General features: G+C 33.5%; 1 protein-coding gene and 1 long non-coding RNA gene across 12 annotated transcripts in view; both read right to left on the minus strand.

Annotated features, from left to right (window-relative positions):
* Positions 1–1,099: 1,099 nt before the first annotated feature.
* The window catches only part of USP25 (ubiquitin specific peptidase 25), a 143,559-nt gene continuing 124,154 nt past the window's right edge, over positions 1,100–20,504 (minus strand). For all 11 annotated transcript variants that reach the window (XR_013414951.1, XM_015133106.3, XM_015133105.3 and 8 more), the window contains 6 exons: positions 14,840–15,018; positions 12,977–13,055; positions 9,091–9,170; positions 5,785–5,908; positions 2,335–2,530; positions 1,100–1,710 (listed from right to left, as the gene is read on the minus strand). Coding sequence is in view for 10 of the 11 variants with exons in the window: in XM_015133106.3 (XP_014988592.3) it covers positions 1,538–1,710; positions 2,335–2,530; positions 5,785–5,908; positions 9,091–9,170; positions 12,977–13,055; positions 14,840–15,018 (831 nt within the window). In the remaining variant the exon portion in view is untranslated. The remainder of the gene's footprint in view (positions 1,711–2,334; positions 2,531–5,784; positions 5,909–9,090; positions 9,171–12,976; positions 13,056–14,839; positions 15,019–20,504) is intronic.
* Positions 15,114–20,406, minus strand: LOC144339676 (uncharacterized). Its single transcript, XR_013414952.1, has 2 exons — positions 19,070–20,406; positions 15,114–15,343 (listed from the first exon to the last, which is right to left on the minus strand). It is a non-coding gene; the product is annotated as an uncharacterized LOC144339676 (long non-coding RNA).

The raw sequence follows: 20,504 nt of genomic DNA on the forward strand, positions 1-20,504 counted from the left end.
ATGACACATATGAAGTTTCTAAACTTTTAACAGGACTGGAAAACCAATGCAGAATTCTGCTCAGTAGACAACTTAAAATCTAAACCCAAACATATTTTGATAGATACAATATGCAAAATCTAACATCACAACAGAAACAGTAATAATTCCTTGTCATTAATACCTTGCTAGCACATTGGTAGCTTTACAAACAGTATCATATAATAGCATAATATTTCATCTTACTCCTCCATCCAGGATCTTTTGTGAGAGGCACTTAGAAACAACACTAGTTTTGGCGACGCTGTATCAAACATATACATAGTATAATGGTCTATTTTACTGTGCTCACAAAACATCATTTATAAAGAAGTCTTTATGAATTCAAAAATAGGTTGTTAGTAACATGATTACCTTTAAAGTATGGATTTTGATTTTCATTCACAATATTAATTCATTAACAGTAGTTTCATCTACAAAATGTTCTATAGCTTTTTCCTTTTTGAAAAGGAATAAAGGCAGTTAAGATACTCATAACTTCTAGTTAAACAACATCAATTTTGTTTCACAGTATTAATTAGCAGAGAACATTTTCAATTAAAGTGATATACAATTTACAAAAATAGAATGATTTATATATTGCAAAACATTGTCCTCCATTATGAAGAATATATATATATATATACATGTGTGTATGTGTATATATGTGTATATATAAATATTTCTTTTAAGTTTTACAATAGCCCTTATTCAAGTACTTTGGGATTCTCTTGAAATAATCACCTTGCTATGTATTTTAAATACATTTAAAAAGTAAAATTAATCTAAGAAAAGGTTAAAAGTTTCAGTGTAGTTTGACTTAAAAAAATCAACCACTTGCTTGAGTAAAAACCCTGACCGAATTCAAAACAAGCTCAGGTGCCATACTAAGTTTAAGAATTTTGTTAAAAATATAGATAAATTTAAGTGTCAAATACTTAAACATTTTCCAATTTGCTACCATTAGAGCAGAATCAAGACTGTATTAATCTATTAATTGTCCAATCTTAATCCCCAGACAAAATTCATGTATATATTATTACTAATACACTAATATACAATATACCTGCTTACAAACACATAGGTAGCCATAAATAAAACTTTATTCTTTATTTCATTTACAAGCTACCAAATATTATGTATCGTACACAGTGCTGAACACTTAAATGGCTGTAGTCATGGAAGGATCCAGACTGAATGGAAAGCTGTTGAGAAAGAAAAGATAAAAGCAAAGTAATACTGTAACAGGAAGGTGGCAAAAGCATAGTTTTGCCATAATAAAATCAATTAGATCTGTGATTATACATCAGTTCCGGTTAAAACAAAGTCTGAGCTCCATGCGATTCTCAGCTTTATTGTTTGCAGTCTGACTAAAGTCTGTATAGTCATTTTGTCTTTTGCAGTCATTAAAATAAAAAAAGTTAAAAACTATAGCAGCAACAAGCAAACCCTGTGACAGGAAGGCAAGGGTTAAGAACTAAAAAGAGTTTATACAGTGTGTTTAGGGAAAGTGTGCAGTTTATCTTCCATCAGCAGGAGTTCGACTGAGGGACAACATGATTCGGGCAAATCGCTCACAGAGTTCATGCGTGGAATACGAAGGTAACTTCGGTGGCTCATGGAAACTTTTAATCTCCATAGAACAATCAAGCAGTTTTGGCAAAAAATCTGTCAGCTTTTCTTGGAGGTGTGCTGCAAATACAAACAATTAAATCTAACTAAAGATAGAAATTATGACATGATCATTGTCAACATGATTTACTAATATCAACTTGCCGTGATAGGTAAGATAATTGCCATTTTGGGGAGACAAAAACAAATGGCAACTGCAATGCACCCAGCTTAGCTCATCAATATGGAAAAAGAGTAATGTGAATATGAAATTAAATATAATACTTAATATTATATTTAATATAAAAAATGGCAAGAATAGGGCCGGGCGCGGTGGCTCAAGCCTGTAATCCCAGCACTTTGGGAGGCCGAGACGGGTGGATCACAAGGTCAGGAGATCGAGACCATCCTGGCTAACCCGGTGAAACCCCGTCTCTACTAAAAAATACAAAAAAAAACTAGCCGGGCGAGGTGGTGGGCGCCTGTAGTCCCAGCTACTCGGGAGGCTGAGGCAGGAGAATGGCGTGAACCCGGGAGGCGGAGCTTGCAGTGAGCTGAGATCCGGCCACTGCACTCCAGCCTGGGTGACAGAGCGAGACCCCGTCTCCAAAAAAAAAAAAAAAAATGGCAAGAATAAATAACATCTAATTCTAACTGCGTTTAATCCCGACATCTCAGGTGCCTACTACCATTGTTTAAACTTACGTTCCATTTCTTGACCGAGGTAGGAACACCATCGATTTCTCATATCTTCTACAGCTAGTATATCCTTCTCTTCCATTTCATCCACCAGTAATAATGGCAAAAATGGGACAATAAACTCATTCATGATAATCAGACCATTGTTTACTTCTCGATCCTCTCCAGATTCGAAGAGTTCTGCGGCTTGCTCATTTAATTTCTTAATGCAATGCAAAAAAAAAAATAATATGTTTTTGTTTCCTTTTTAAATTAAACATCTGTAAGTATTAATAAGGAAGACAACATAAATATGTTCACAAACAGTATTAGAACAAACAGTATTTAGAGAAAACAATCTCAACCTACCTAGAACTGAAAACCTCTCTTTAGAAAACGCTATGCATATGACAACAACAGAAACAAAAGCAAACACTGGTGGATGGAACATTATTGTGTTTTTCACTATTGTTTGGCTTATGTTGATCATCAATACAGGGGCCATTTTTTCTTCTCTAGAGATTAACTTCCCCCAATTATAAAATTTTATAAGCACTTATAATTGTTTTAAAAATAAAGAAATTCAGAATCCATATTAATTTTTGAAAAACTCATCTCCATAAATGGCAACTGAATATATACTATTGTATTCCTTGATACAGAAATATAAAGGTAATCAATTCACTTATCCCTTCAAAAACTTCCTACAGAGTAAACACCATGTGCCAGAAATTTTTCCAGATGCAGGGGCATTCAAGTGATTAATACAGAAAACTCTCATGGAGCTTACAATTTGTAAGAGGATTGGCAAACTTTTTCTGTGAAGGTCCAGACAAGGCCTACTTCAGGCTTTGAAGGCCACAAAGTTTCTGTTGCAACTATTCATCTCTGCTTGTAGTACAAAGGCAATAATACATAATATATAAATGAATGTACATGGCTATGTTTCAATCTAACTTATCTATAATAACAAGTGGTAGGTGGAGCACAAGCCATAGTGTGCTGATCACTGATCTAGTAGAACAGAGAAATCCATGTAATAAGAAACGTAAGAGATAAATACAGGTATAAGACCTATAATATTTAAGCATTCTTATTTAAAATCTTATGTTTACAGCATGATAAATGTGACTTTGAAAGTTGAATTTCAAATAAAAATATTTACATATTTACACCATAATTCTTGTGCAATTTATTTTGATTTTGGAAAGAACCTTGCGCTGTAAGTCCAACTTGGCCATGAATCAATTACCCAATTGATACGGTTAGGCTTTGTGTCTCCTCCCAAATCTTATCTTGAATTGTAATCCCCAGGTGTCGAGGAAGAGACCTGGTGGGAGGTGATCAGATCATAGGGGCAGTTTCCCCGATGCTGTTCTTGTGACAGGAAGTGAGTCTTGAGATCGGATGGTTTTATAAGCATCTGGCATTTCCCCTGCTTGCACTTCTCTCTCCTGCCACCATGTGATGAAGGTCCTTGCTTCCCTTCACCTTCCGCCATCATTTTAAGTCTCCAGAGACCTCCCCAACCGTATGGAACTGTGAGTCAATTAAACCTCTTTCCTTTAAAAATTACCCAGTCTTGTGTAGTATCTTTATAGCACTGTGAGAACGGACTAATACACCAATCGGGAACAGATTAGCTAAATCTCGTAGCTTCACTTTCTTTACATTAATAATAGGGTATTATTATCTTCCTACCATAGGGGTTAAGAGAATAAAATGAGATAAATCTTCAAGTATTTATTACAATTTTTGGAAGTATGCATTAAATGAGATATAAAATTTAATGACAAGTTTAATGTTAAGTTCACTGAATCAAACAATGTCTTGGAAATCTCTTAAATATAACATGTTCAAAGCCAACCTTGTTCCTCCTATTAGATTCCCTAATATTAAATGAAAAACTAGAAAGTTTGGCAGCTCTGACTCTTCCATTTCCTTCTTTCCACTCACCCAACAGCTATGACATGCCCTGCTTTCATTTCCTTCACCATCATACCTACTGTACTACATGAGTCGAGGCCCTCACTCTCCATCCCTTGACTTTCCCCTCTAAGGTTCTTGACTTCAATCTACTTCGTTCCTGTTCATCCTCTAGTATGCTATTATTACCAGAATTATCTTCTGAAAACAAACCTCATCATGCCAAACCTAATCAAACTGACACTAGTGCAAACTCATCTGAATGTCATATAAGTTTCTTTATCATCTGACCAATATCGACAAGTATTGTCAGCTTCATCACTTCCACCTTACCCCACTTCCTCATAACCTGGATAGCCACAATGAATTTATCTTTATTTTCTGTTGTGCACTGGAATATTCTCCCTTCTCTATCATGAATAAAACTCCTATTTATCCATCAAGATTCAGATGAGATCTTAAGAACCTTCTCTCTTAAGGTTCTTCCCAAATATTTCAGGCATATCACTGTGCATATTTCTCATAATGACACTTATTCCAGAACATAACAATTATTTCTATATTTCTCCTATCAGACTGAGTTTTCTGAGGACGGGAAGTACATCTTACTCATATTTGTATCCCTCAGAACCTAACACTTTGTAAATATATAATATGAATAAACCTGAAAGGAACACTAAAGTAATCTTGATGAGGTTTCATTTAAATTCCTATGTAAAACAAATAACCAAATGTGGTTAGGTTACTATCAAAAAATGATGAGAAACATCATATCATTTTTTGAATGTTTCAGAGGAACCATCAGGTTTTGGTAGTATTTATGTTTAAAATCAGCTATACTATTCTTATATCTCAAAATTCAATTTTTTTTAGGTTAAACAGAAATTACTCTGACACATTCTATGCATATTCTTGTTTTTTTGAGATGGAGTCTCACTCTGTCACCAGGCTGAAGTGCAGTAGCGCGATCTTGGCTCACTGCAACCTCCACTTCCTGGGTTCAAGCGATTCCCCTGCCTCAGCCGGGACTACAGGCGTGCACCACCACGCCCGGCTAATTTTTGTGTGTATTTTAGTAGAGACGGGTTTTCACCAAGTTGGCCAGGATGGTATCGTTCTCCTGACCTAGTGATCCACCAGCCTCAGCCTCCCAAAGTGCTGGGATTACAGGTGTGAGCCACCGCACCCAGACTGCATATTCTTATAGACTTACATAAAACTTTTTTTAAAGACTTATCTATGCATCCCTTCCTCTCCCACCAAAAAAAGGAGTGGTAGTGTGATAAAGAAATCTAAATACAGAAATGTAAACAAACTGATGCTATTTTAAGAACACTTCTCATTTATCACCTATAGTACTTGGGATTCATAAAGAGGAAAGAATAAATAACTGAGTGCACTTTGCCATCTGAAGGGATTAGAACCAGTTTATAGACATCATCATGTTCTTATCCCATCAGAGTTTATGTAGTCATCACTTATATATGAGTCTGGAAAACTTGCCCAATGTCAGACAAAATGGTAAGATCATACTATATGCATTCAACTTACTAGTAAACATTCTCTCCTATAATGTGATATCAATTCTTCATCATGTCCTCTGTATAAGCCTTTAGACAGGAGTTCTTTATTATTCTGATAAGCACAGATGAGGAACAGCAAGGAATCTATATAACTTGAAAATTAAAAAGAAACATATAACATTAGTATTTCACCTTTGTAGAAACAAAGTCAGCTACAATTATAAAACATTTTAAGTATATGCTTAAGTTTTGATAATCTACATTATAATAAAAAATATCATCGGATGCAGTGTATGCTTGGGAGCACCTTTTTAGCAACAGTTATCATCTGAAACCCAGAGACAGTTATATTAAAAGTAAAAAATAAAATAGGAGCTACAAATTAAGAAAAAATCTGGGAAAAGAGGCAATAACGGATAAATTCGGATAGTTCTGTCTTCCTTGGTATTTATTTTCCAATGTCTTCCATTTGAACTCAGATTTGAAGCTAATGTGAAACCAACAATCTACTTGTTGAACGCAGTGTCCCACATGCATGAAGGAAAAACTCAGGTTACTCTGTTTTATGATCACAAACATCATTTGGTTTGTTCAACGACAACGCAGGTTCTTTTCTATGTGCAGACAGGTTTAGTTATTGGGAAAAATGTAAAAAAACAGAAAGAAGAAGATCTAAAGGAAAGAGAGGAAGTGGAAAATGAAAGATTTCTTCTAAATCTGGGAAACCTAGTGGAATAAAGCAAAAACAAAAAGCCCCCAAACATAAAAAAGCTGATAGAAGCCGGGCGTGGCAGCTCACGCCTGTAATCCCAGAACTTTGGGAGGGCGAGGCAGGCAGATCACCTGAGATCAGGAGTTTGAGACCAGTCTGACCAACATGGAGAAACCCCACCTCTACTAAAAATACAAAATTAGCCAGGCATGGTGGCGCATGCCTGTAGTCCCAGCCACTCGGGAGGCTGAGGCAGGAGAAGCCCGGGAGGTGGAGGTTGAGGTGAGCTGAGATCACGCCACTGCACTCCAGCGTAGGCAACAAGTGCAAAACTCCGTCTCAAAAAAAAAAAAAAAACGTGATAGAATTAGGCATATGTGTTGTATTAATATAAGTCTAGATATTATGAAGTTCAAATCAGATTTTAAAAAAGGAAGAAAAGGGGTGGGGCACGGTGGCTCATGCCTGTAATCCCAACACTTTGGGAGGTGGTGGTGAGAGGATCAGTTGAGGCCAGGAGTTCAAGACCTGCCTGGTCAACAGAGTGAGACCACCATCTCTACAAAAACATTAAAAAAAAAAAAAAATTAGCTGGTTCTTGAAATCATAGATTTCACTTCACTATTCTCAGGACTCACAAGGGTCCATCAGTAAGTACTTCATTCAAGGCTTTAAATGTTTACATTTTCATTAGAAACAATTTTGACAGAACCTTTAGGCAAGATTTTATACACAGCCAGCAACAATAACTGCTATATTTACAGTAAAAAAAAAAAAATTCTTTTTTTTTTTTTTTGAGATAGTGTCTCGTTCTGTCACCCAGGCTGGACTGCACTGGTGTGATCATGGCTCACTGCAGCCTCCACCACCCAGGTTCAAGTGATTCTCCTGCCTCAGCCTCCTGAGTAGCTGGGATTACAGTCGCACACACCACTATTTCTTTAAAAGATATTCCATAAGTAATATCTGTCACCATTGATTTTCTAGTTAATCCTCCTAATTTGATAAGCATTTACTATACTAGAATATTAGCTTTCTGAATAAGCATCTATTTGAAAACTGACAAGCAAATTATAATATTTAAACATATTTCCAAGTTATATCTCAAATTCCTTTAAGATATGTTAACTGGGAACAGCTAATACAGAAGCTATGCAGACAGACACAAAGTGGCAGTTTCATCTTTTTAATTCTTACTGAGATAAATGTATACATTTGGTATTTACATGATTTCATTAAATTATACAAGAATACGAGGTCTCTTAATTTTTCTTTTCCTAGTTAGCTGCCTGACCTTGACAAAGTTACTACATCTCTGTGAAGTCTGATTTATCAGTAACACTGAAATGCCTTTTTTTAATCTTACTCTATTGAATTATACAATCATATTATTTCTCTCAAATCAGCACAAAGCTTATAAATTCTAGTACATCTGAATATTCCTATTAAAGAAATACAATCTTGACGGACATAACTTATAAAATGGTGGTATCGAGCAAAATAAGTGTCCTACATCAATGACCAAAGCGAAATTATTTTATAAACAGCACAATGACTAGGACTTTAAATAATCTGTACTTAAGTACTTAAGATAAATTGTTAAGTAAAACATTACTTTTTCCTTTTGTGTGATAACTTTAAAATTTTTGATAACTATTAATATAAAAATGAAAGTACTGTCCTCTAGAATAGTACTGTCCAGTAGAAATTTCTGTGATTATGGAAATGTTCTATGCTGGCTAAAAATAGAGGCCACTAACCACGTGAGGCTACTGAACTACTGAAATGTGGCTGGTGTAACTGATGAACTGAACTTTGGTTTTAAAATTGTCAGTTATTTAAGTTTTGTCACGTGGCCACTATGTTGGACAGTATAACTCCAGAATTAAACATTGATCTTTGTTTTGTTTTTTGAAAAAGAAGCATCATTACCTAAGTGGGAGCTTCTTAAACTTCATTAAGAAAAAAAAAAAAAAAGGAAAAATTCAATATCCCTTTTATTTGGCTGCAATATACACTGCATCAAAAATAAAGCATTTCCTCAACAAACAATCACTAGTCAAGTTATTGCTAAACAACATGCATTAAGAAATAAGTGGAGAAATACATGCAAACTAGTAAATATTCTAAAATGTAAGTAAAGCAAAATGTATCCTTTCTTCTTAATAATTAAAATAATTGTTTAATTAAATAAGTAGATATTCCTTTAAGATTATCTTTAATTTAAATGAAAATTAATACAAAATTTGTTTAAAGTCACAGTACTCAAAAATTTTCTACAGCTACACTTTTTATAGTACCTGAAAGTTCACAAAGACAGAAAACACTCCAATGTGCTATCAAGATGAGACTCAGCCTCAAGTGTAGTATTTGAGAGCTGACAAACACAGACACTAATGCCGACCTTATGGATTTTTTAATGGAAAATATATTTTATGTGGGGTAAATGGGAAATCTCTACACTAACTTTGCAATTTTTCTGTAAATTTAAAACTGATCTAAAATAAAACATTTATTAAAAATACAGTGTGTGAATACAATCTTTTCCATGGATGAGGTCATATCTGAATAGAATTAAGTGCAAAAATTATGCTCTTTTCATATTTGTCTACTTTGCCTTACCTTTCTCTTTGAAAATTTTCTAGTCCAATTATGAGATACATAGTTGTTTCCCTGAATTTCCTATAATCCTGATGCCACTCCTGTAAGTGAAAGAAAAATTAAAAATGTTCAAAATAAGATTTAAAAACTACTATGAAACTGTTCAAAAATAATACACTATTCTGCTACTATTTGAATTAATAGAAACAAAGAGTCCAAAATGAAGATATATCAGAACTAAAATAAGACTTTACTTTCTGGCACACAAGACTATTTATTAATATAACATTAAATCTAAAAATTATTAGGCATTGATATGAAATTAAAGATTTTACTAGCAGATAACAAATATAAAGGCAGGATAATCCATCAGGTCATCTCAAAAATTCATCAGTATAAAATCGTATTATTGAAATATTATTGTATCTACATCAACTCATGGAAGAATATGAAATTATTACACTGAGTATGAACCAAAGCTTGAACACTTATACTTGATACATAATTTTAAGAAACTAAAAAAAAGTTATGATAGATTTATTTAACCTTTTAACTTTGCAAATGTGTGGTAAATTTAAGTGTGTAGGTGAATAGTTTATTTACATGAGATACGGTGAAAGAACAGCTGCAGTTCATATTTCAGTGCCCCTCCCCACCCCCCAAACAACTACAGGGCATGTAATAGGACTAAATAATTCTAAGGTGATATCCTGTAACTCTTAAAGAGAATGAAGTCAAGATTTTCTTAACTTACTTTATAATAATTGACTCAAGAAAAATAACTGAAATTCAGTATAAGACAAATTGGAAAGAGAATACTGATAACAAAAGTGTTAAGGCTTTTATATAAACATTATAAACAAAAATAAGAAACACAGACACGTTATTAGCCAACCATATTCTCCTTGAATATAAATTTTTTTTTTTTTTTCTTTTTTGAGACAGGCTCTCACTCTGTCGCCCGGTCTGCAGTGCAGTGGCATGATCACAGCTCACTGCAGACTCAACCTTCTGGGTTCCAGCAATCCTCCTACCTCTGTCTCCCAAGTAGCTTGGATTACAGGTGCACGCTTCCAGTTCTAGTTAATTTTTAAATCTGTTTTGTATAGACAGGGTCTTGCTGTGTTGGCCAGGCCAGTCTCAAATTCCTGGTCTCAAGCAACTCCCTGTGCCTTGATCTCCCAAAGTGCTGGGATTATAAGCATGAGCCACCACACCCAGCCTTAATTTCAATTTTCAAGACATAATTTTCATGCTATTAGATATTAATAACAAATAAAGGTAAAATCTGTCCTGCAAGAATAAAGTTAGCTCTTCTGGGGAAGGTATTCAAACTGTCATTCCTTGTTGTCATCAGAATTGCCTTGGAAGTTGTGAGTACGCAAACTTTTTCTGTAAAAGGTCAGACAATAAATGTTTTAGACTTTGCAAGCCTCATCTCCGGTTACTCAACTCTGTAACTGCAGTGTGAAAGTATCTACAGAAAGTATGTATACAAATGACCATGTTCCAATAAAAGTTTATTTACAAAAACAGTTGGTAAGCTGGTCTGCAGGCTATGGTTTGCTGAACCCTGAACTTAGAGCAAGACCAAAAATATGAGGAATATGCAGACTCTAAAAACAAGTCATTTAAATACTTGTATGATTTAATGGCCCTGCAGTTAGAATATGAGAAGGTTTGTGAATAAAAATATGATGAGTCAGTCCGTTGAAGCAAACTAAAGAAAGTGGTGCAGAATCAAGTCACAATTAAAAATCAAGTCCCATGAACACCAATCTTGGGGACAAGGGTAGAGCTCTCAATCAATTGGAAGGGTACAGATTTGGAGTCATTATTAACTAAAAGATGACTTCACTTGCTCCTCAGGGTCAAGATAAAACAGATTTTGAATTTCTCTGGCTCTAGATTACATATCCTGGTCAAAAATATCTGGTCAATGAGTGCCTTTTATGGATAAATGAGTGTCTTTAGGCTTCTACCTATGTTGACTTCTAAACAGCTTTGCACAGGAGCATTTCACAACTGAAATGAATCTTTGCATATGGAATGAACAAGAAATCAAACTTCATTTCCACAACTATTTATTAAAAAGTCTTTCTACTGTTCACTCATTTGCTTGTCAGAGATAGGAGGGGGACTGGGATCTTTGCATTTCCATAACATTTTTCAGTCGGCTTATCAAGCTCCATAAAACATCTTGCTAGAATTTTGATATGGCCTACACTGAATTTATAAAGCATTTGGGGGAAAAGTGGTATCTATATATTAATAATATCAAGTTTTCCAAATACCATATGTATGCCCATTTATTTAGGTCTTTGTTAATGTCTCCCGATAAGTATTATAATTTTCCCCACAGAAGTCAACTGCACCTTTTGTTAAATTTATTTCTATATACTCCATAGTTTCAGATACTATTGTAAATGGTCTCACTTTTTTACTGGCATAATGGAATAAAACTGATATCTGACACAAGTGTGCATGTTGCAAAGCTCTCTTACTAGTTCTAATAAATCAGTTGTAGATTTTATTTGAATTTCAAGATTAAAAAAACTACAAATAATGTCTTTGTTTCTCTTTTCCAATATTTTACTTTTCACTTATTCTCGTTGCCTTGTTTTTGATAAGAAAAATTTTAAGCTTTCAATGCTCACAATTCTATATATTTGCTGCAGTTTTATTATTTCTTATTTTTGTTTTTAGAGACACTCTTTAGTGAATTAGGTAGTTACTTTATATGCCAAACTAGCTAAGGTTTTCATCAATAATGAGTGTTTGCTCTATCTTTCCTCTTCTCTATGTAGTGAATTACACTAATTGTTCAGGGAATCTAAAGTGCCATAATTAGGTTTGTAAAGGGAACCAAATATTAAGCAAACGCACCCCACAATGTAAAATTTGCTAGACTTGTAAATTTAAAAAAGACAATGTATAAGGTTAAATTTAAAAACTTGAAGAAATACTAGGTGTATGAATTCATCAATTAAAATAAAGAGTATTTTAAAGCCAAAGTTGACAAAAAGAATTTTGTGCACAAAAAAATCCCACAAACACAAGTACCTATGTACATGCTCTCTCACACACAACACTGTCTCATAATGACAAATATATATGGCATATAGTGACTAAAATGAATCTCTAACTTCCTCAAAATATATCTGATGAATCAAAGTGAGGAAAAAATATAGCCCACAGTGTACAGCTGCACAGTGTAGTGCAACAGTTAAAGTAGGTTCTATTAGCCAAGCTGTGAACTTGTGGCTGTGAAAACCTTAGGCAGGTTACTTCACTGTTCTATGCCTTATTTTCTCGTGTGTCAAATGGGAATAAGAACACAATCCACCTCACAGTGTTACTGTCTGAATTAAATCAGTTAATACATGTAAAGCGCTTAGACAAATGCCTGGCATAGTGAGCCGAGATCGCGCCACTGTACTCCAGCCTGGGCGACAGAGCAAGACTCCGTCTCAAAAAAAAAAAAAAAAAAAAGAAAGAAAGAAAGAAAGAAAGAAAAATGCCTGGCAAATAGTAGGCTCTTGATAAATATTACTTGTTAATATTATGTAACAGCAATTTCTAAGTTGATTTCAAAATTAACAATGTATTTTTACTTCGTTTTTAAGCTAGAAAAGTTCATTTAAAAAGTAGTTGAGAACTAGCATTGAAATAGAAAACCAAAAATCTTCCTTTTTTGATTTTAAACTTTTTGGTCTACATGCTATCACATCATGTTAATCCTAAAATCATTTATAAAATTATTAATTACTTGAGCATTGACCTGGAAACTTAATTTTTTACTCATCATTCATAACAAATTCTACTTCCGTTGGGCTGAAATGAAAGGAATATCAGTGAATTACAGAATCCCTAAATCTGTAGTTTTACCTCTAAAAAAGCACATTACCTCATATTCTTCCAAGTTTACTTCTTCAGGTTTTATCATTTCCAGTTTGGCTTGAGCAACTTTCATTATGTTGTGACACCTTAAAAAAAAAAACATATATATGTGTGTGTGTATATATATATATTTGTAAATCAAAAGCAAAAGCCATAAACACTGAGCAAAAATAGCAATACTTTTTTATAGAAACAACTTCTAAATAACCTTAAGGGAAAAATATTTTTGGGACCAATGTTGGAGAATTACAAAGAAGATAGGAGCAATAACTCTAATTCAAATTTACTGTGTTGTATTGATATATGACTTTTAAATTACATTCTAACTAACACAGTTTGCATAGGAAAAAAATGAAACTTTTAAAAAATAATGTGCATCTATTAACCAAGCTCAAGAGCCACCGCATCTTCTCCCCCCGCCCCATATTTACTCTTAAATACTAAAAAGAAAGAGTTTAAAATGTGCCTATTATCTCAGGTAAAAATGGAAACATTCCAGTGGATTTTATGATCAGAATCAGTGACAAAGAAATCCTTACAAAATATATTTATTCACAGGCGTATAACTCTGTCTTTCAAGCACAAGTAAGGTTATCAAAACAGATTAACTAGTTATAGTCAGATAATTGCAAAAGATTGAAAAGTCAATGTGATTACTCCATTAGTATCTTCTCCAAATTAAATAGCATAGATCCAGTGGAACTCAGTACACTGATAGCACCGATAACGAGGGTCACAACAACCCTATTTCTGACTCTCTGCAGTCATATGTATCAAAATAAATCATGTCCATACTGCTACTAATACAAATAGTAGTGGCCAACATTCATTGAGCATTCAACCATCTATCAGATATTGTTCACAACTATTTATTTGTATTAGCACAGAATCTTACATTTCACAGCACATACCTAGCAAGATAGGATTGATCCAGATGTTTTGCTTCCCCTCATATTCTTCACTACACACTTTTAACTCAGTATTTTTGAGACATTCATAAAAGGATAATCATTTCAGAATTAAAATTACAATGAACTGCAAGACAGCATCAATGTTTTTATATACGAAAATAACTTTCAATACTCTAATATTTCACATGGGCCCTAAAATTGTCTCCTAGTGTCATTCATTCTAATGAAATTGTGATTTTTAACATTAGTAGTTTTATAGGACTTTCTGAATAATTCTTTATAAAACTAATAATCCAGAGAAAACATTCTCTGGAAATATTCTATAGAATATTTTCTATATTCTACAGAAATTCTACAGAAATTTCTATAGAATATTTTCTTTCCAGAGAAAATGTTTCTGCGTGCATCTAATTTAACCTTTCTAAGCCTCCTCCTTACGTCAAAGAATGTTTATATTTTATCTGCAAGACTAAAACCTTTTCTCCAGTGATTCTCTAATAAGGGTGATTTTGCTTCCCTAGGAGTTATTTGGCAATACCTGGAGATATTTTGGTATGCCACAACTTGGGAGCTGCTACTGTCATCTAACAAAGAGATGAGGGATATTATCAAATATCCTACAATCAAAGGGCAGCCCCAACAACAAAGATTTATCTAATTTAAACTATGTATATAGTACAGAGGTTGAGAAGCCCATTTTTGTTTCTAAAATATTGAGTGTAGTAAGTGCAGTGATTGATTCACAATTAAAATTTATTAAAATGATCTAAGTTATTCTCAGTTCAAACTTCAAAAGGCCAGACTCCAGCAACTGTTCACATTGAGTTCAAATTGTTATGTATTTATTAAAATATGTACCCATGCATATATAAAATAAATACTCAAGAAATTATCCTGGGAATCTGCATGAAAAAAAAAAAGAACACTTTTAGCATAAGAATTTTATATTTTTAAATTACCTTTCATCAAAACTCAAATTTCTGTCTCCAAATTGTTCTAGCAATGTTTTCTCAATGATTTTCTTTGGTGTCTGGTTCTGGATAAAGTAGACCACGACATGATGTAAACGATAGTCGGTTTCTGGTGGGGTGTCTTCTTGGGCCAACTTAACCAACCTTGCATATTCCAACTTAATTGCCTGGAAAATGCAATGAAAATGACAATTTTGGTTAATTATTTAAACACCTAAAAATCCTTCAATATTACAAGTTTAATTCTTCTTGCATATAAATATTTTCTTTTTTTTTTTTGGCTTTTAAAGTATTACAAACAAGGCGGTACATCTAAGAACACAGTCCCATGTTCCACAATATCAAAGTATTTCCTGAATAACTGATCACAGAGCCCCTTCTATTTTTTTTTCTTTTTTTTCAAATGAAGTCTCGTACTATCCCCTGGGATGGACTGCAGTGGTGCGATCTTGGCTCACTGTAGCCTTCACCTCCCAGGTTCAAGCTATTCTCCTGCCTCAGCCTCCCAAGTAGCTGGGATTACAGGCACCTGCCACCATGCCCAACTAAATTTTTTGTATTTTTAGTAGATATGGGGTTTCACTACGTTGGCCAGGCTGGTCTCAAACTCTTGACTTCATCGTCTGCCCGCCTCAGCCTCCCAAAGTGCTGGGATTACAGGTGTGAGCCGCTGTGCCTGGCCACAAAGGCCCTTCTTTATCCCTTCACTATATAAATGTTCTTTTTGTTTCCACACATGAAAGTGGTAAAATAACATGTCTAAACTTACAATGTGAGTAATTTTGTAAAATTTATCACAGCCTAGTCCAAGTCTATTCACAGACATTATAAGATGGAGACGGCAAGTTTTCCCATTCTGTTTTACCTTTCTAGGCATCAGTTTGAATAAGAAAATTCTAGAGTTGATATATAGCTTCCAACAATACTCAAATCTGAAAGAAAATTGTTCTTAAATGCATAGTCGTATTATTGAAATTAACTTTTAGCTGAATAGCCCACAAATAAGGAATGTAACATCAAGCCCTGGGGTTATAATTATCACAAAAAGAAGTACTTATTGCTTCAACAGTATGTAAATTTTATTAATGTAAGAATAATAACGGTTATATATCATCACTATTATTACCTTGAGGTTTAAACTTAGTTTTAACAAGAATATCTCATACAATAATAAGGGGAAATAACAAAGACTAATGCATGTTTTAATACACAAGCAAAATCCAGAAAATATCTGACCATAGAGAAATATATATAGACTTACACATCAAATACTGCTATGTACAAGAGGACCATATGATTAAGATAAAGCTTTTCATATTCATTTATATTATACTTACATGTAAATTCTAGCTCTAACAAGCATAAACATTTTGAGCTTCAGGCAAGATTACAAAAAATCCATTCAATTAAAAAGTTTTTTTAGTTTAAAAAGTGCATGCCTTTCTTAAGTAATTCTTTGATATCTAGATGTTATGACCTATATGATTGTATTTTACAGATGGGAGAAAAAATAACTGATAAACATTAAATGAAATATTCTAGTTACATAATATCATACTTCATTAAAAGGAAGGCTAATATGTTCTTTCTATGCAGCCTAAGATTATAAATAGAATAAGGAAACAAATTATTCTAAAATACTTTTCCCTTGAAAAAAACTGACTTTTTTTTTGAGGATATACATGTCATTCCAAAGTCTTATGTGAATAAATAACAGCCATAAATATCAACTGTATTTTAATATATAAGATTACCAACGCTCACTGTGTGCCTAGTTAGCACACATAAGCTTCGCCTAGAACTCATTAAAAATCTTCCTATTATCCAAATTTGGAAAAAAAAAGGGGGGGGGGCACAACATAATAATCGAAGTATACTGAATTTGAGAATAAATCTAAAACATTAACAATTCAATTACTGTTCTTGTTGATACGAACTTTAGACAATGATTGTCACAGGCTACAGGTCGCTAATCTGAAATGCTTGGGACCAGAAGTGATTCCAATTTTAGACTTTTTTCAGATTTTGGAATGTTTGCATTATGCTGGTTGAGTATTCCGAATCCGAAAATCCAAAATCAACGATACTCCAATGAACATTTCCTTTGAGTATCATGTTGGTACTCAAAATGTTTGGATCTTGCAATATTTCAGATTTTGAATTCTGGATTTGGGATGCTCAACCTGTAACAGACTTTTAGAATATTCAAATATTTCATTCATCATACTTTAGTCTAAAATAGCATGACCAAAATAAAACAAATTTGTAGCGAGTCTCTTAAAATAATATTGTAGGTTTACATACATGGAATGATCCCACTAAATGGTCATCAATCCCCTACCTACTTTCAAAATAGAAGCTGTTTTAATAAATAGCAGATTTCTATTATAGAACTGAAATATATAATAACCTCTTATACTTTAAGATTATATGTTCACTTCTTGATTTTGCTGAATTTAAGATTCTCCTAATTTTCACAAGCAAATTGCCAAAGTATTTTCAATATATAGGTGTTTAAACCAGCAGAGGTAGAAAGACACTTCTAAATTTCTAGGAGCTATTTTTCAATCACACAAGAAAACATTTTTACCAGGTAAATGCGTTTCTTAACTATTTTTATACACTTCCTTTTTAAGAAATTAACTTCTAAATTTCTAGAAGTTGTTTTTCAAACACACACAAAAAATTTTTACTAGCATACATGCATTTCTTCATTATTTTTTATAAACTTCATTAAGAAATTTTATGGCTTTTAAAATATACTGGAATCATATTTATCCAAATTCCCAACAGATGTTCCATGCTGGTATATTTAGCAGAGTTCTACACAATCTGCCATTACGAGTAAAGTTAACATTATATTTGTCTCATATTACCTCCTCAGAATCCCGTTGGCAGCCTATGCTAATTATTTTAAGTTAATTATCACAGACACTGCAATGAAATCACCATGCATTTGCTAAATGAAATGTGACACTAGTCATTAGATGACAGAACTGCTTTGTATTTCATTTTTTTAACTTTTTTCACTACACCTTTAATCAGGCTCAATGCCATTTATTCAGTCTTATTTCCTATCACCCTGCAACAAGGATCTCCCTTCTATCTAGGTTAGGCTTGTCTCCTCACAAACGCACACATGCCTTTGTTTCTTCTCCATTATGTGTGATATCCTTTCTTGTTCATTTCCCATCTACCTACAGATGACCTATTCAGTAAAATTAGTTTAAGCCATGCTTTTCAGACCTTGTTCACTTCTAAAGATGCAAATAAATTCTACCTAGACTTTTCTCTACTTTTCAAAATAATACTATAAAACCATATTCTAAATTTATAACTTATTGACTTAATTTTTATATAAACTCTCTCTCTCTCTCTCTCTCTCTCTATATATATATACACACACACATATGAGGATACCAAATATATAAATATTTATATTCTGGAGGCAGTTAAATCTAATGGGAAACTGAGGAAATTAAAATTCAAAAACCTAGATACGTCATTTATAATTAACTGTGACATAGAATAAGGCACATAATCTTCTAAGTCTGATTGGTCTTATCTCTAAAATAAAGTTGGTTAACAGAGTTCATATGTATTTTAAAATGCTTATGGGTTATTTTTAAAAAACTGACAGTGCTAAGAAATGAAGAAAACTTCAAATTCCAGAGGACTGAAATACTGTGGGCCATATTCCTTGACCACACTGTAATACAAACAGGAATCATAAATAGAGCTATCTTCCAAGCTAAACACTTAGAAAATTTAAAATATGGCTCTAAATTATTCTTGAGCCAAAGAAATAAAAAACTGTACTAATATGGGAATATCAGATATCAAAATCTATTGGGCTGTTAGTCAAAAAAATTTCCAGGCCAAGCACGGTGATTCACACCTGTAATCCCAGCACTTTGGGAGGCCAAAGTGGGCAGATCATCTGAGGTCAGGAGTTTGAGACCAGCCTGGCCAACATAGTGAAACCCTGTCTCTACTAAAAAATAGAAAAAATTAGCCGGGTGTGGTGGTGGGCACCTGTAACCCCAGCTACTTGGGAAGCTGAGGCAGGAGAACTGCTTGAACCCGGGAAGCAGAGGTTGTGGTGAGCCGAGATCACGTGCGAGACTCCGTCTCAAACAAACAAAATTAGCTGGGCATGGTGGCAGGCGTCTGCAATCCCAGCTGCTTGGGAGGCTGAGGCAGGAGAATCACTTGAACCTGGGAGGCAGAGGTTGCAGGGAGCCGATACTACGCCACTGCAGTCTAGCCTAGGCGACAGAGTGAGATTCTCTCTCTCTCTCTAAATATATATATCTCCAGTTTGAATATAGTTGGATGGAAGACCAAAAAGGGGAAGAAAACTCACTGGTAGAAATAAGAAAGGTGATAATACAGAAAAAAAATGTTTCAAAATTTCTTGAAGGATAACACATATAACTTTGTCAATAAACTACGGTATCCTGATAGATAATAATCTAGAAAAATATAAACTACCAGAACTGCTTTCAGAGGCAGAAAAACTGAAGAGACTCTGTAAAACTTAAAAGTTTGCCCGAGAAATCTGGTAACACGAAAGAAATCAAGCCCACATTGTTTTAGAGTTGGGCTGTTAGGTCAAATCTTCAAGGACCAGATAACTTCTGTGATACCTAAATTGCTACAGGGCCTGAAAAATAAGAGAAAGCCTCCTTAATGGTTATACAAGGCTGGTATAATTTGTATCCCCAAAATTGACAAATACAAAGCAAGAAACGATAGATCAATTTTGTCTATGTAACCAGATGCCAACACCCATACTCACTTTTGTTAAACAAATAGTGTGGTATACAAAAAATATATTTAACAAAAAATGTTTACAATAATTTTTTTAAAGGTAGATCAAAGTTAAGACCTTAAGTATTAAGAATTAAGGAGAAATCTGTTCAGCATCTCAATAGATGTATTAAAAATTTCTAAATTTCAATACCAATCAGTTTAGTGGGAAACCCTTATCTAGTAATTTGAGAGCATTTTAAAATTCATAAAGTGGAACCAAAACTACACATTGTACATAATAAAACACTGGAGACACACTCATTAAAATCAGAAACTAGACAAAGGCGCCTACTACCATTATTTCAGTATTGAGAATATGATAAAAATTTCTGATCACCGCAATAAAGCCAGAAATGAAACAAGAAATAAAGATATAGAAAATAATTATTGGGAGACAGTTTACTGAAATAATCAAGAAAATAAAATGCAAAAACCATTAGAAAACAAAGAGTTCAATAAAGTTAACTAAATACCACGTAAGCATGTAAAATTAATTAGTTATCCCATCACCGACCCTTTCAATAACCTGGTTAAAAAAAAAAAAGTGGAAGTAAATGACCCTATTCAAATAGGCAAAAAAAAAAATTATCTAGGAATAAATTAAACAAAAGGATATAAGACCATTATGAAATAAAATTATAAAACCTTACTGAAGAATACAGCAAAAGACAATAAAAGTGAAAAGGCATATCATGTTTCTTTTGGGCAAGACTCAAAATAGTAAAAAAAAAAAAAAAAAATTATCTATTTCATGTTAAATTTACACAAAAATATAATCCTAAAAGGATTTGGAAAGGAAGTAGCAATTGCTTTTAAAAATCATCATAAGAAAAATGAG

This window comes from Macaca mulatta, chromosome 3 (assembly GCF_049350105.2).
Source record: "Macaca mulatta isolate MMU2019108-1 chromosome 3, T2T-MMU8v2.0, whole genome shotgun sequence".
Taxonomy (NCBI): Eukaryota; Metazoa; Chordata; class Mammalia; order Primates; family Cercopithecidae; genus Macaca; species Macaca mulatta.